At 41.3% G+C, this 13,378-nt stretch overlaps 1 protein-coding gene across 1 annotated transcript; it reads left to right on the forward strand.

The window, feature by feature from the left end:
* The first annotated feature begins 674 nt into the window (after positions 1-674).
* Positions 675-12,178, forward strand: LOC139611502 (neurofilament heavy polypeptide-like). The gene is made up of 8 exons (XM_071466235.1): positions 675-1,097; positions 2,622-4,566; positions 6,640-6,722; positions 6,990-7,080; positions 7,986-8,080; positions 8,192-8,390; positions 9,396-9,524; positions 11,741-12,178. Exons 1-8 carry the CDS (start codon positions 973-975, stop codon positions 11,918-11,920), a joined length of 2,847 nt encoding a protein of 948 aa, XP_071322336.1. The 5' UTR covers positions 675-972; the 3' UTR covers positions 11,921-12,178.
* The last annotated feature ends 1,200 nt before the right edge of the window (positions 12,179-13,378 follow it).

Here is a 13,378-nt window from a genome sequence, read left to right on the forward strand (position 1 = left end):
CTGCATTACAGATTTAATTGTTATTTACTGTCAAGGATGATCTATTTTAAGCAAATTAACTTATAGTATTGTGGTGAATTAATTGAAATCAGTGGTATGGGCCATCAAGAATGAAGTGCATGTTTATTAGTCAAAGTCCATTGGGCATGTTTTTTGATTTACAGATCTGTCAGACTGCTTTGCATGTGAGGACAACCTGTGCCCAGATTCAACCTGTTGACTAAACCCTCCCCAACTCCTCCAGTCTTTCAGTTTCCATGTAGCCTCGTATCCCTGTCACACTGCAAGACAGACATTAGCAGCTGTGAGGTCGACATTTTCACAGAAGTGTGGGTCAGGAATCAAGAAAAGCTGATTTTCAGACAAAACATGCAGAGATTTTGAATCATTTTGAAAATGAAGTAACACATTAGTCCATGAGTATTTGTTATTGGGGGAAAGGGGTGATAAAGGTAGAGGTGATGGTGTAATGCTTGCTACAGCTTGCTCTGTTTTATTTTCCTTGCTGACAACTGTTAAAGCTTAATATGGGATTTGTTTGATGTCTTATCAGTTGTGAACAACTAAAGACCAGAGTGTACACACTTTCTGCCCTGACAGGCTCACAGACAGCCTCTTGACACTGGATACGGTTGCCAGTAAAAAATTATATTTAGAACTAGACATTTACTTCATGCTACTGCACTTCTTACAGTCAAAATTAGTCACCGGGTACAACTAATTAACCTAGATTAACCTGTTTTATTGTACAAACCAAATAAAAGGGTTCAGCAGTCGGTGTGAACAGATTACAAATTAATCTCTTTACATGTTGCAAATGCTTCAGATGAAACACTGGAAGACTAGTTTTCTATTTCAAGATTGCGCTGAGCACGAGAACTCAAGTCGAGCACACTTGCTTAGAATGTGATCAACAGAGCAGTGCTGAGTTGTGGAGAGAGGCTGAAGCAAATTCATCAAGATATTACAACAATGGATGCTGTGACAGAGGACTTTGGACATTCAGACGCTGACGCTGAGATGAGAGTGTTGACACCTGAAGATATTACTGAGCCGAACCTTGATGCCAGCGACGAAGTAGAGAACCTTCGAAACAGGTGCAAATCAGTAGCTGTAATTCTTAATATTGTACTCTGGGTATATTACTGCAACTCAGAGTCGAAGCTTTCTGTGTAATAAGGCAGTAGATCTCAAACTTTTTCACATCAAGAACTCCTAAACTGACACAAATTAGACCACAGACCCCCTTTTAATAAGATTTAGTCCCATGGTCCCCCATCTAATAAGATTTTTACTTTTAGATGTTTTATTGCAGAAAGTGTTTGAAACCCATGACCAAAACTGTCATATATTCTGTCATTGTGTTATTTATGGATCGAATTAGAGTGAAAGTAAATGACTTCCCTTTTTGCCGGGGACACCCAGGAACCCCCCCCAAGGACCCCTGGCGGTCCCTGGACCCCACTTTGAGAACCACTGTAATAAGATTTACTTTACAGTTTTCATATCAGTAGTTGTTGAGTGAAATCCAGTCCCTCAGAGGCAGGTGTTTATTGACTAAACTGGATCCATTCCCATATGAAATGGTGAATTAATTAAGGGAAACTGAAGTGGTGCTGCTGACCTGTGTGTGCACATGTAGTACATACATTCAGTTGCCAGTTTATTAGGAGCACCTAAATGATGCTATCTATTACAGTCCTGCAATAAATCCTACCTGAATTATAATGGTTCATTTTTGTTGAAACTGTTTCAGAGAGGTGTTGCTCAGAGAGGTTCGGCGAGCAGAATATGATAAGTGAAGGACCTGGTTTTAATGACTTTAGAGTCAATGGGTCATATGCAAGAATTACTTTTATGAACAGACGTGTTCTTAAACGCAGGTACAAGTGGTTTAACATCTGTGGCATTCACCCGTTGTTCGCGTCTTAAGAGATATATCCTCTTAATCTGAAAGATTTGGAGTTTAAAAAATATGCTGAAGTCACCTAAAATAAAATACATTAACAGACATCAAACTTCATATGGAACCAGCCCTGTTTTTTTAATGTCACAGTATTGCTCTGTGATGACATGTTGTTGGCAGCTTATCAATATTTTCTAATTGTTTCGGGTCTCTAATAACACCATCATCTATTAATTTCAAACAGCAGGACTTGAAACTCCACAATGAAATTTCCTTTTTTTTCTTTCTTTGGTAACATTTTTGTGAAGGAAACTTGTTTAGAAATGGAGCAGAACAGGCAGCCTTATATAACAATTTGATGGCATAGATTAAAGTAATGACAAAATCTCACAAATGCTCCCTACTCATGAAAAAGAGTTCGTCTTGCTAAAATGGGCAATTTACAACAAGTTCGTGCAGTTATTTTGCAGTTTGGAACATTTAAATAGACTTGGAACACTTGAATGAGCAAATCTCATATTAAAAGTTTACGATGAGAATACAAAAATGTTCCTGCATGAGGCCCAATGCCAAAAATGCTGAACCAGTAGAACACATGAAGAGACTATGGCTTAAAGTAGGTTCAGACTGGCATCTGTTATGCATGGGAACAATACGTGCCATAGAATTTGTGTAGTTTTATCTCACTGCCACATTGTTTGTGTGTTACTTTCAGTTTGCGTGAGGCTGTCCACAATGACGATGTCCAGCCTAAGATGCAGTGCCTGATGATGGACTCCTGTTTCTCCATGGTAACTATGCAAGGCGAGGACAGCGGGATTGCGTGGGAGACGACTCCTAGTCGCTGCAACACACCGTGGGGATCTGAAGCTGGAAACTCAATGCTGGATCTCAGCTCCCCGGTTGCAGTGCGGTCTGCAACTCCTGGGTCTGTTCCAGCAGGAAAGATAATCTTTGTCATGGATGAGGAGCTGATTTCAAGACGGAAGAAAAGTAAAGAGAGGGTAAGCAGTCAGAAGAGACAGGTCATTGTAGAAAGCTCTGAGAACATCTCAGAAAGGCCAGAATTAGTAGGAGTTTCAGAGCCAAATGTGAAAACCGAAAGAGAAGGAGCCGAAGAAGATCCAACTGAGCCTCCTGTAGATAAAGAGCAACGTTTATTTAGCTTAGTGTCTGAAGGCTCTGAAATCCTCAACATTGTTGTTCCTTCTAAACTGGCTACTGTGGATGAAGAGGAGAGCAAAGAAATGGTGGACAACTTATCTTATCTGGAGGAGAGCCCAGTTCCTAAAGCAAGTGTGGAAACCAATGACAACGAGCTGTTGATCTCAACAAATGCTCCAACAGCATCAGCTGCAGCAAGAGATGAAGAGATAAAGCCATCCCTTTCCATTGGTCCTCATGTAATGGATCCACCAGGGGCTCCAGTGGCCAGGCCTCCAGGCAGAAGAGTTACTGGAAATGTCGACTACTTTGAGGCATTCAACCTGATTGATGCCCAGGCTCCAGGAAGTCCTGCTGTGATCGCACAGGAACAACTGGAACCAGAGGAAGAGAAAAGAGAAAAGAGCCAGGATACTGAAAAACTAGTACAGTCTAAAGACACCACCACCACCACAACAACTGAGGACAATGACAGGTCAGACACAGTCAGTCTAGGGGAAATCACCAGTGAGCTTCTGGATGAAGTCTTCTATGGTGGTACAGACAATTATCTCATGAAAGGTCTAGATATGGAGGTTAAAGGTGGAGCGGCTGAGGGTACGCCCTTGAGGCTCTCTTCAAAACCAAGTGGTTCAACTTTATTTGGAAGCCAAGAGGACATCCTGACTCCGATCTTTCTACCTGAAGGACCTCCCAAAATTATTGACCCCATTTTGCTGGAGGAGCCCAAAGCCATGGCCTTCCTTTACACCGACCTGTATGAGGAAGCACTTGGTAGTCGAAAAAAAGAAGAGGATACGGAAAGTATGACCTCTGAGAAGTCGTTCCACAGCAGACATTCAGACCGAGAGGCCAGGGGATATTTAGAGAAATATGTCCTGATAGATGAGACACCCGCAGAGGAGGTGGAACCATCTGATAAAGAAATAGGCCCAGAGGAAGGTTCTCGGACATTGCCTCAAGATTTGTATGATTTTGATATTCTGTCCAAGCCTGAAAAAGGTGAGGTGCCAAACTCAGAGGAGGAAATCACAGACTTCTTCAGGTCCAGTGCCAATTCTTCTCCATGTGATGTGGAGCCTTTCCCCCGATCACTAGAAGAAGATAATACACAATCAGAGGCAAAGCGTAAAGCTAAGTCAAAGAAAAGTGTCTCCTTAAAGGTAGAAAAAGTTGCTGAAACCCCAGTAGATCCACTTAGCATCTCAAGCTTTGAGTTTCCTTCAGAGGATCCAGACTGGGGAAATACAGATGATCATCCAACAACTCTGGACAAGCAAGATATCACTGTGCATTCAAATCAGATATTGCCTGAACGACATTTGGAAATGCAAAAGCCAGTTGCCCCTCCCAGGAAGAAAGCAGCATCGTCTCCTAAGGCATGTCTGGACCTAACACCTCTGATCCCAGTTGATGTTATTGCACAGGAAAAAGAAGAGGCTGTTGGAAAAGAGCAGAGGGAGGAGGAGAAAGAGAAGGCATCACCAGCAGAGACTGCTGACGAAGGAGACGGAAATGGAGAAGAGACGATGCAGTCTTCTTCCGAAGTTTCCATAACTGAGAATGCATTGGCGGCAAAAGAAACCAAGTCCTCAAAAACTGAAAGTGTGAACACAAAACCAGCTGAAAGCGAGGCGAAAGACACTATAACAGTAGAAGAAGAGGAAAGAAGTGAAACAGCTACAAAACAAAGTGATATTAAATCATCAGAATTGGCTAAAACAGAGGTTATTCAGGAGCAGCAAGGAGATAGTTCAGCTGCCTTACCAAGTGAATCAGATAAAGACAAAAGACAGTGTATAATACTTTAGAGAAGCTACAGCATTTTAAATCATTCTAATGCTTTGCTGATGTGTCTTAAATTCACTTAATTGCTCTGCATTCAAGTGAGGTTAGTCTTAAAACTTCAAATAAGAAGAGTGTAAAATATAGATTTATGTCTCAGTCTAGTTTTTGTCATTTGTGCCCTCATGTGCTCATACTGCAGGAATCAACAGTCGCTATCACACTTAACACACTTTATCAATTAATCTATTAGTTGATCAACAGAAAGATAATCAGCAACTATTCTGATAATTGAATAATTGCCTCTAGCTAAAATACTAAAAATGGAAATGTCAGCCTCTCAAAGGAGATTTATTGCTTTTCTTGGTCATTTATCATTGTAAACTGAATACTTTGGGCTTTTTTGGACTTTTGTACAAAACAAGACATCTGGACAATTTTTTGATGTTTAAAAGATTATATTATATTATTTATAGCTTAATCACAATATAATTGGCAGATTCTTCTGTAAAGAAAATATTATGAAAGTTATTTGTGGTCCTACACTGATGAAATATCCAGAGGAGGATATTTTCCTCTGTTTCTCGATGTTAATGGTGGTAATAATGCATGAATCATGGTGTGTTTGAAGGAAAAGGTTTGGGTAATGAGTGTGAATAAAAGGGGGAGAGTACATGTGTTTGTATGATGTTAGAGTGGATCTTTGGCTATAAATAAGCCTCTCTGGCTGCTAACCTGACACCTCAACTCAACTAGAAGTCTGTGTACTGTGTACCTACTTGTAAACAGTAAAAAAAAAGTGTGTCATACACACAAATGTGCATATTCACTTGAGCGCTTTTATTTCTGACGGATTGCCTGTATTTAAATAAATTAGTAAATAAGTAAATTTGTTTAATTCTTAATGTTTCCGAAGACTACCATGACTGTGATTTATACAAAATTAAAATACATATTTTAACACCTGTTTCCACATTATCAACACCAAATATTAAATATAATAAAATATTATATACATATAATAAAGCAGGTTTATATCAAGTTATTTTCAGATACTGCTGCTTCCAGGTCTGGATTCAGAGTTCCTGTCTGGAGCCCAGGCTTGCTGGAGGAGGCTGAAAACACTCACAGATATTAACACACACATGCAATACATGGTGTAAATAAGACAGCCGTAAAAGGTGTAGTGCAGTTTGGTATTTTGTTTTGGTAAAGTAATAGCTATGTCTTCAAGCCAACCATTGGTTTCCCCTCACTGAACCTGTGTTAGCCTCATTTTAAATGGACTTTAGCGACACCCAGTGTTACAAATATCCATGTTCATAGTTTCTGATCTTTTAAAAACACATTTAATCCTCCGCGTCGACAGGTGGCAGCTGTGAGTTGATAACTTACCAACAACTCACCAAATCAAGTCTCATGGTCGTAGAAATAAACTCAATAGAGTGGACATGCCAATTCACATAGCTGATAATCATGCGTTTCCATCAATTGTAGACAACTAAATTAGGCATTGGTGCAACTTTACTCATAAATTTTAATCAAGTACCACATTTTACTTAAGTATAGTAAAAACAAAACTAAAATAAAAAAAAATAATAATAACAAAAACAATGGGGTTCGGTGCTCATCTTTTCTGATTGGTCTATTTCTGTGTCCGGACTTCCTGGTCGGCGCTGTGTTTAAGTACTTGGGTAAGTTAGCATTCTGCTAACTCCGCAATGGACAATGTCCCCAGTTATGAAGAAAACGGACCCGAAACCTGCGACGGCTCCTCGGTGGAGGACGGACTAGTCGACGCTTTTGGAGACCTGGCTGCCCTCCCGGTCGAGGTCGGCGAGAGAAGACCGACGTGTTTACGGTGCCGGTGAGCTGAATTAAAGTGAAGCTAATGCTACATAGCTAGCAGACAGAGGGTGGTCGGAGGAGGAGGTGGTCTCCCCGCCACCACCTCCTCCTCCTCCTCCTCCTCCTCCTTCTCCTTCTTCTCCTTAAATAACTGGCATGCTTTAATGAGGGAACAGGTTTATGTCGTTACAGAAAAGCTCAACACCAGCTGAAACAGAGAGTGGCTATAGGCTGGGAAGTAACTGGGATATCACAGCTTCACGTCTTCAACTTTCCTCCCATGTAGTCGCCCTCAGAAGGTGTGTCTCTGTCCTTTTCTCCCACCACAACCCCTGGAGGTCTCCACATGTCTGTACATAGTGCAGCATCCGGCAGAGGTGAGCTATTAAAAGTCAAAAAATGGCCGTGCATGCTTAATGCCAGTGATGGAGAAAGATTTCAGGCACTTTATTTAAGTAAAAGCACCAATACCACTGTGTAGAAACTCTCCCAAAGCCCCAGATTTACTCCATTTGATTTGGGTCGACATGATTTGATTTACCACAAAGTGGTATGATCCATTCTCCATATCTTGTGGTTCTGGTCTTGGACCCTGTGCGAAAATCTCCATTGTTGGAGTTTATGTTATGTTCATTTTCTGTGTGTTGTGTAATTAACACAGAAAACAATAGGTGAGTTTGCATTAATCCATCACAGGAGTATTGTAAGGCTGCAACCAACAATGTCTGACAATTGTTTTCTTTATTAATCAATTGATTGTTATATGTATAAAATGTCAAATAAGAAATTTGCACCACTTTGCATTGACGGGCCTCCATTTGCTGTATCTTGTTCTTGTCGAGGGACCCTGAGCTCATCTGCTGTAAAATTGTTGTAAAGAAATGAAGACACAGTATTGTTTTATCATAGAGGTACTGTAAGGCTGGAAGTATTGTCAACAAAATGTATTTAAAGTATCAAAAGTAAAAGTACTCTCTGCAGAACTCTGTCACTGTTGCAGGTCAGTTGAACATGTAAAATGTGAAATTTGTCCACAGGCAGGCATACATGCTACATACTGACTTATTAGGGTGCCCAGACTTTTGCACGTCACAATTACTATTTAATTTTTTCCTATTTCTTTAAGTTCATGATGTAAAAGTAACAGTGAATTAAGATTTGAAGACTGGAGACTCTATTGTACACACATTTTAACAATTAATCAAACATGGCAGTCAGTAGCACATCTTTAAGAGATGCTCGTGGTTGTGATCAACTTTTCAAAACCCTGTTGTGCTTTCAGGAGAGCAGAGTACTTCGCACAGTGCCTCTACTCGCTGCTTGTTTGCCACAAGGAAAATGCAATGTCATAGTTGGAAGGAGATTCAATGAGGAAAAGTAAGAAGTATTTTCCTTTTTGTTAACTCACTGATTCCTTAATATCCCAACACTGCAGCCACTTAATCCTCCAATATATTTAGTTTTTATCTCCATCTCTTCTCCTACCAGGCACCCAGATCTGGCTGCCGTGTGCCGGGACAACAGGACGCTGATCTTGTACCCAGGCCCCAAATCCCAGAACCTGGAGGAGTTAGTGAAATACCAGGAAGTAGGCACTGTAAAACATAACGTCATCATCATAGACGGGACCTGGAGCCAGGCTAAAAACATGTTCCTCAAAAACACCCTGTTCCACCTCCCTAAGCAGGTGTGTCTCACCTTTCACATGGTCACATTGTTTTCACATTGTAATTGTTGTCATAAAAACACTGATTATAATGGCTATAATTAACATTTTTTTAAGTAATAACATTAAGATTAAAATGATAATCCTCAAGGTTTCAGTCCTGGTTCACTTGCTGAGACTTGTGATGACAGGTGGTAACTGCAAGTGAGGGTTGATATTACAGGTCCCAGATCCTTGAGCAGCTTTTTATGCCTCTGCGCCAGCGACAGCCAGAGCTGGAGGCACAATGTTTTCCCTCATTGTTCATCTGTCCATCCCATCCACGTTCTCGTGAAGGCGATATCTCAGTGTGCCCAGAGCCTCTCAGACATTTGGCAGCATGAAACACAATTTGATGAAGAGCCCTAATGTTGGACATGGAGCCACTGACAATAACAGCAGGCTGTTGATGGCCACAGATGCCATACAGATTATATACTCTGAAACTTCCCGCTCAACTAATGCTGTCAGCTTTTCACATTTGTCCTGTGGGACTGCAAAGCTACCAGAGAGGGAGTCTCTCACACATGTGTTCAGTTTCTCCAAAAAATGTTTTTATATCAGCTTGAGATGCTCTTCTCAATCATTGTTTTGACCACTCTCAGGACAATTATACAGATTTTAGTACCACTGTCCATTTGGGATCCAGATGGGTCCATTGCAGACAATTCCTCTTACACAAAGCAGCTTTAATTGCTTTAGTTTGTTGTGCCTCTGTGCCGATGACAGCCAGCAACACCTTGAGGGAATGTCTTCAAATTGGATTTGATTTTGGTGGTCAGAGGTCAAGTGACCTCACGCTCTTGTAAATGTGATATATCAGGACACTTTTAATGTGAAGCAGCAGCAGGAGGAGATGTTCTGTTCAGTAAACAGTAAACAATGAGGCTGATAGCATAGGTTATAACTCAAATCCATGAAAGCCGTTACCAGCAGAGTGAGAATACCACACTTACACTAATGATCACCTCTGCTTTGGTTTACCAGGTACAGCTCAACAGGACTCTGTCCAGTCAGTACGTGATCCGCACACAACCCTCCAACATCTGTCTGTCCACGCTGGAATGTGCTGCTGTCGCCCTGTCCATCCTGGAGCAGAATGACGACATCCAAGAGGTGATGTGGAGAAACAGTTGTGATTATTTTTTACAAAGATAATAATGTGCAGTTTTCATTGACAGTGACAGAGAGGTATTAATTTAACTATATGTTTATTGTTGAGGTTGTGGTTTGCAGTGGTGTTTAACTGGACTTCAATATATATAGAGGGGTTTTCCAATATGTGAGTGCGTGGTAGACAAATGGCTGAGGCATCTGCAGTTTGGCAGTTTGAACCCTTACAGCAAGTGATAGCTGGAAATAAAAGATAAAACTGCCAAGAAACATCTTTAATGTTGGGGGAAGAATATTACACACACATTTCAAGATAATGCAGTTAAAGGCAACACCACCACAACAGTTCAATTCGCTCCTCCAGGAAATTTTTAACAAAAAACTGGCCATTGTAAGATTCATAAAGGTAATAAAATATGTGGCAGAGCTGATTTACCGGATTGCATAGTTGTACCCTAATAAAGTGGTCAGGTGGTCTAAGTTGTGAACTGTTAGCCAAAGAATATATTTTCAACTTTTCAAGTTAATTTATTTGGATAATTTTTAGAGGCCTGATGTGGTAAAATTATTCTACTAAAATAAGAGCAAACTCTAAAAAATGAAACCCAGCAAAAATATACTTTTTCTAATCTTGTTGCAAACCCTGAGATTTTGATCCCATGAGGTTTAAAAAGTGTACTATTGTCAGACTCAACTTGAGCCGTGTTATTTTTAGCTTGTATTTGTTTAAATTTTGGCAAATTGGCAATTAAAAGGATGCAGAACTAGCTATTGGCAATTCCTGTTTGCACTGAACACATCAGAATCAGAATCAGTTTTATTGCCAAGTATGTTTTCACATACAAGGAATTTTTTCTGGTGATTGGTGCAATTGATCAGCAACAGTGGGGCTCTCTAGCCTTGTTGATGAGGCTAATAGCAGATGGGAAGAAGCTATTTTTGTGGCGAGAGGTTTTGGTCCTGAAGGACCGCAGCCTCCTGCCAGAGGGGAGTGTCACAAAGAGTTTGTGACCAGGGTGGGAGGAGTCAGCTACAATCTTCCCTGCACGCCTCAGAGTCCTTGAGGTGTACAGGTCCTGGAGGGATGGAAGATTGCAGCCAATCACCTTCTCAGCAGAGTGGATGATACGCTGCAGTCTGTTATTGTCCCTCTCCGTGGCAGCAGCGTACCAGATGGTGATGGAGGAGGTGAGGATGGACTCAATGATGGAGGTGTAGAAGTTCACCATCATAGTCCTTGGCAGGTTGAACTTCTTCAATTGCCTCAGGAAATACATCCTCTGCTGAGCTTTTTTGATGAGGGAGCTGATGTTTAGCTCCCATTTGAGATCCTGTGTGATGGTGGTTCCCAAGAAGCGAAAATGCTCCACGGTAGCCACGGGGGAGTCACACAGGGAGATGGGGGTGGGTGGGGCTGGGCTCTTCCTGAAGTCCACTATCATTTCCACTGTCTTCAGAGCGTTTAGCTCTAGGTTGTTCTGCCTGCACCAGGTCACCAGACGCTCAGTCTCCCACCTGTAGGCAGACTCATCGCCATCAGAGATGAGTCCAATGAGAGTGGTGTCGTCTGCAAACTTCAGGAGCTTGACAGACTGATGGCTGGAGGTGCAGGTGTTGGTGTACAGGGAGAAGAGCAGAGGAGAAAGAACTCAGCCTTGTGGGGATCCAGTGCTGATGGTCTGGGAGTCAGACACGTGCTTTCCTAGCTTCACGTGCTGCCTCCTGTCAGACAGGAAGTCGGTGATCCACCTGCAGGTGGAGTCAGGCACGCTCAGCTGGGAGAGCTTGTCCTGCAGCAGAGCCAGGATGATGGTGTTGAAGGCAGAGCTGAAGTCCACAAACAGGATCCTGGCATAGGTCCCTGAGGAGTCCAGGTGCTGGAGGATGAAGTGGAGAGCCATGTTGACGGCGTCGTCTACAGACCTGTTGGCTCTGTAGGCGAACTGCAGGGGGTCCAGGAGTGGGTCAGTGATGGATTTGAGATGGGACAGGACAAGGCGCTCAAATGATTTCAATGATTACATGGATGTACAGACAACTATAAGTGGTTTATTTTGACACTGAAGAAAACTTAAAAATGTGACAGTCTCAGGAAAGGGTATAACAGTGATTATCATATACCTATTGGACTGAATCTCCTGGTTAACAGTGGTTGCAGTGGAAAATAAATACATTTCTTGTATTTTTCATTCCTCCTCTCTTTGTCTCTGTTTGTCCAGGTTCTGCTGAGGCCCCTGAAAGCCCTGTGCTCCTTCCAGCTGCAGCACGGTGCTCAGATTCATCACAGCAAGGAGCATCTACTGAAGAACGGCATGTACGACAAACCCATGCCCAAGAACAAACGCAAGATAAAGAGGATGGAAAAACTCGTCAGTGACCACAACATCTGCCCAAGATGAAGGAGGGACTGAGCAGAGAAAAGAGTCTCGACTCATCTCTGTATACACTGCACAGAACTGTATCATCAGCTTGTAGCAGCATCAGGGTACAGCTGGCATGGAAACCACTGGACTTCTTGGGATTTTGTTTTTTATATACAATTGCTGGAAGCTGGTAGATGTAATTTATGTATTTGTTATTAATTTTTATTAAATTAATGACAAAGTAAAGCTGTAGTTGAAGTGTCATAATGTCACAATAAATCAGGTTTCATGGAAGGGCTGATATCACTGTTGTTTTTTTAATACTGAAATTTTGTAATCCAGATGAATTACTAAATAATAGCATTTGTAACAACAGCACCCAGGTGATTTTACATGAAATTACCAGACACACAACGCAGTGGGAAAAGAGGCGATAACTATTTGAAATTGTATCATACGGTATATAAGGGCTCCGTTGTTGACAATGTAATTTGGCTCAGGGCACCTTTAAATATACGATAAGCAGAATATCTGCAGGTCTTAAAGCTTTAAAAAGCATTTCCTCAATTTCCTTATACAAGTCATAGTTCTTTTTGAATTTGTTGAATACTTGTCATAACTGTAGATCTATTAGGAATTTTTAGTACATACCATACTTAGTAATTAAATTGAATCTGAGTGCAGGACTTGCTCAGCAACTGTTGCTATGTTGCAGACGCAATTAATGACGAAAATGAATGTATACGTTTCGTCAAACTGGAAATAATCAGGTCTAAAGAGGAATATTAAAGTCACCCACTCTAACAATGTGTGAACAGAACAGGGAAGGGACACCCTGGATGCAAGATAAAGGCTGTCCCTCAGGCAGAGCAGCAAGCTCCTCAATTTGAAAGTGTTAAATCACCACAACACCAGTCATCCTCCTGTCCACCTGTCAGCTGTTGCCTCTGCTCTGCCCTATTTTCTATCAGTCCATGATGCTGCAGTTCCTTCACCTGGGCTGTGGCTGAAAGGTTGGTTTTTTTTGTTGTTTTTTTGAATTAAGGATCCTATTAGACAGAAAACTAATTCTGACACCCCCTTCCCCCTCCCTTCCCTTGTCGGCCTGGATACAGTGCTAAACAGGAACCTGAGGTAATTCCTGTTTTCTCCTATTTGCGATGAATGATAGGAGTTTCTGGCATTACAAAGGGCTCTTTGATATGTTATTTGACTCCCTCTGTCTGCAGTTGTTTTCCTTGTCTTTGAGGACATTTTGCATCTCTTTGTAGTTGTGTTACATCTCTGTGCAGTTGTGATACATCATTTTGTAGTTTAGCATCATTTTACAGTTGTTTTGTGTCTCTTTGTGGCCACTTTGTGACACTGTGTGTAATTTATTAATGTTATATAAACCTACAATAATATATCAGAATTTAATTGCAATTTTTTTTGTATTATTAATCTGAATTTGAAATTAAATTTTAGTAAAATTATCAAATAAATGCAATGGAG

This window comes from Trachinotus anak, unplaced genomic scaffold (genome assembly GCF_046630095.1).
Source record: "Trachinotus anak isolate AG129_WGS33_773 ecotype Australia unplaced genomic scaffold, CSIRO_AGI_Tana_v1 ptg000028l, whole genome shotgun sequence".
NCBI classification, from domain to species: domain Eukaryota; kingdom Metazoa; phylum Chordata; class Actinopteri; order Carangiformes; family Carangidae; genus Trachinotus; species Trachinotus anak.

Bases quoted from the DNA above. Each gene is read 5' to 3' on its own strand.
- LOC139611502 (XM_071466235.1), top strand. From the start codon at position 973: ATGGATGCTGTGACAGAGGACTTTGGACATTCAGACGCTGACGCTGAG. The intron at 1,098-2,621 runs GTGCAAATCAGT...TGTTACTTTCAG, and splicing joins GTAGAGAACCTTCGAAACAG to TTTGCGTGAGGCTGTCCACA. The intron at 8,391-9,395 runs GTGTGTCTCACC...TTGGTTTACCAG, and splicing joins TGTTCCACCTCCCTAAGCAG to GTACAGCTCAACAGGACTCT.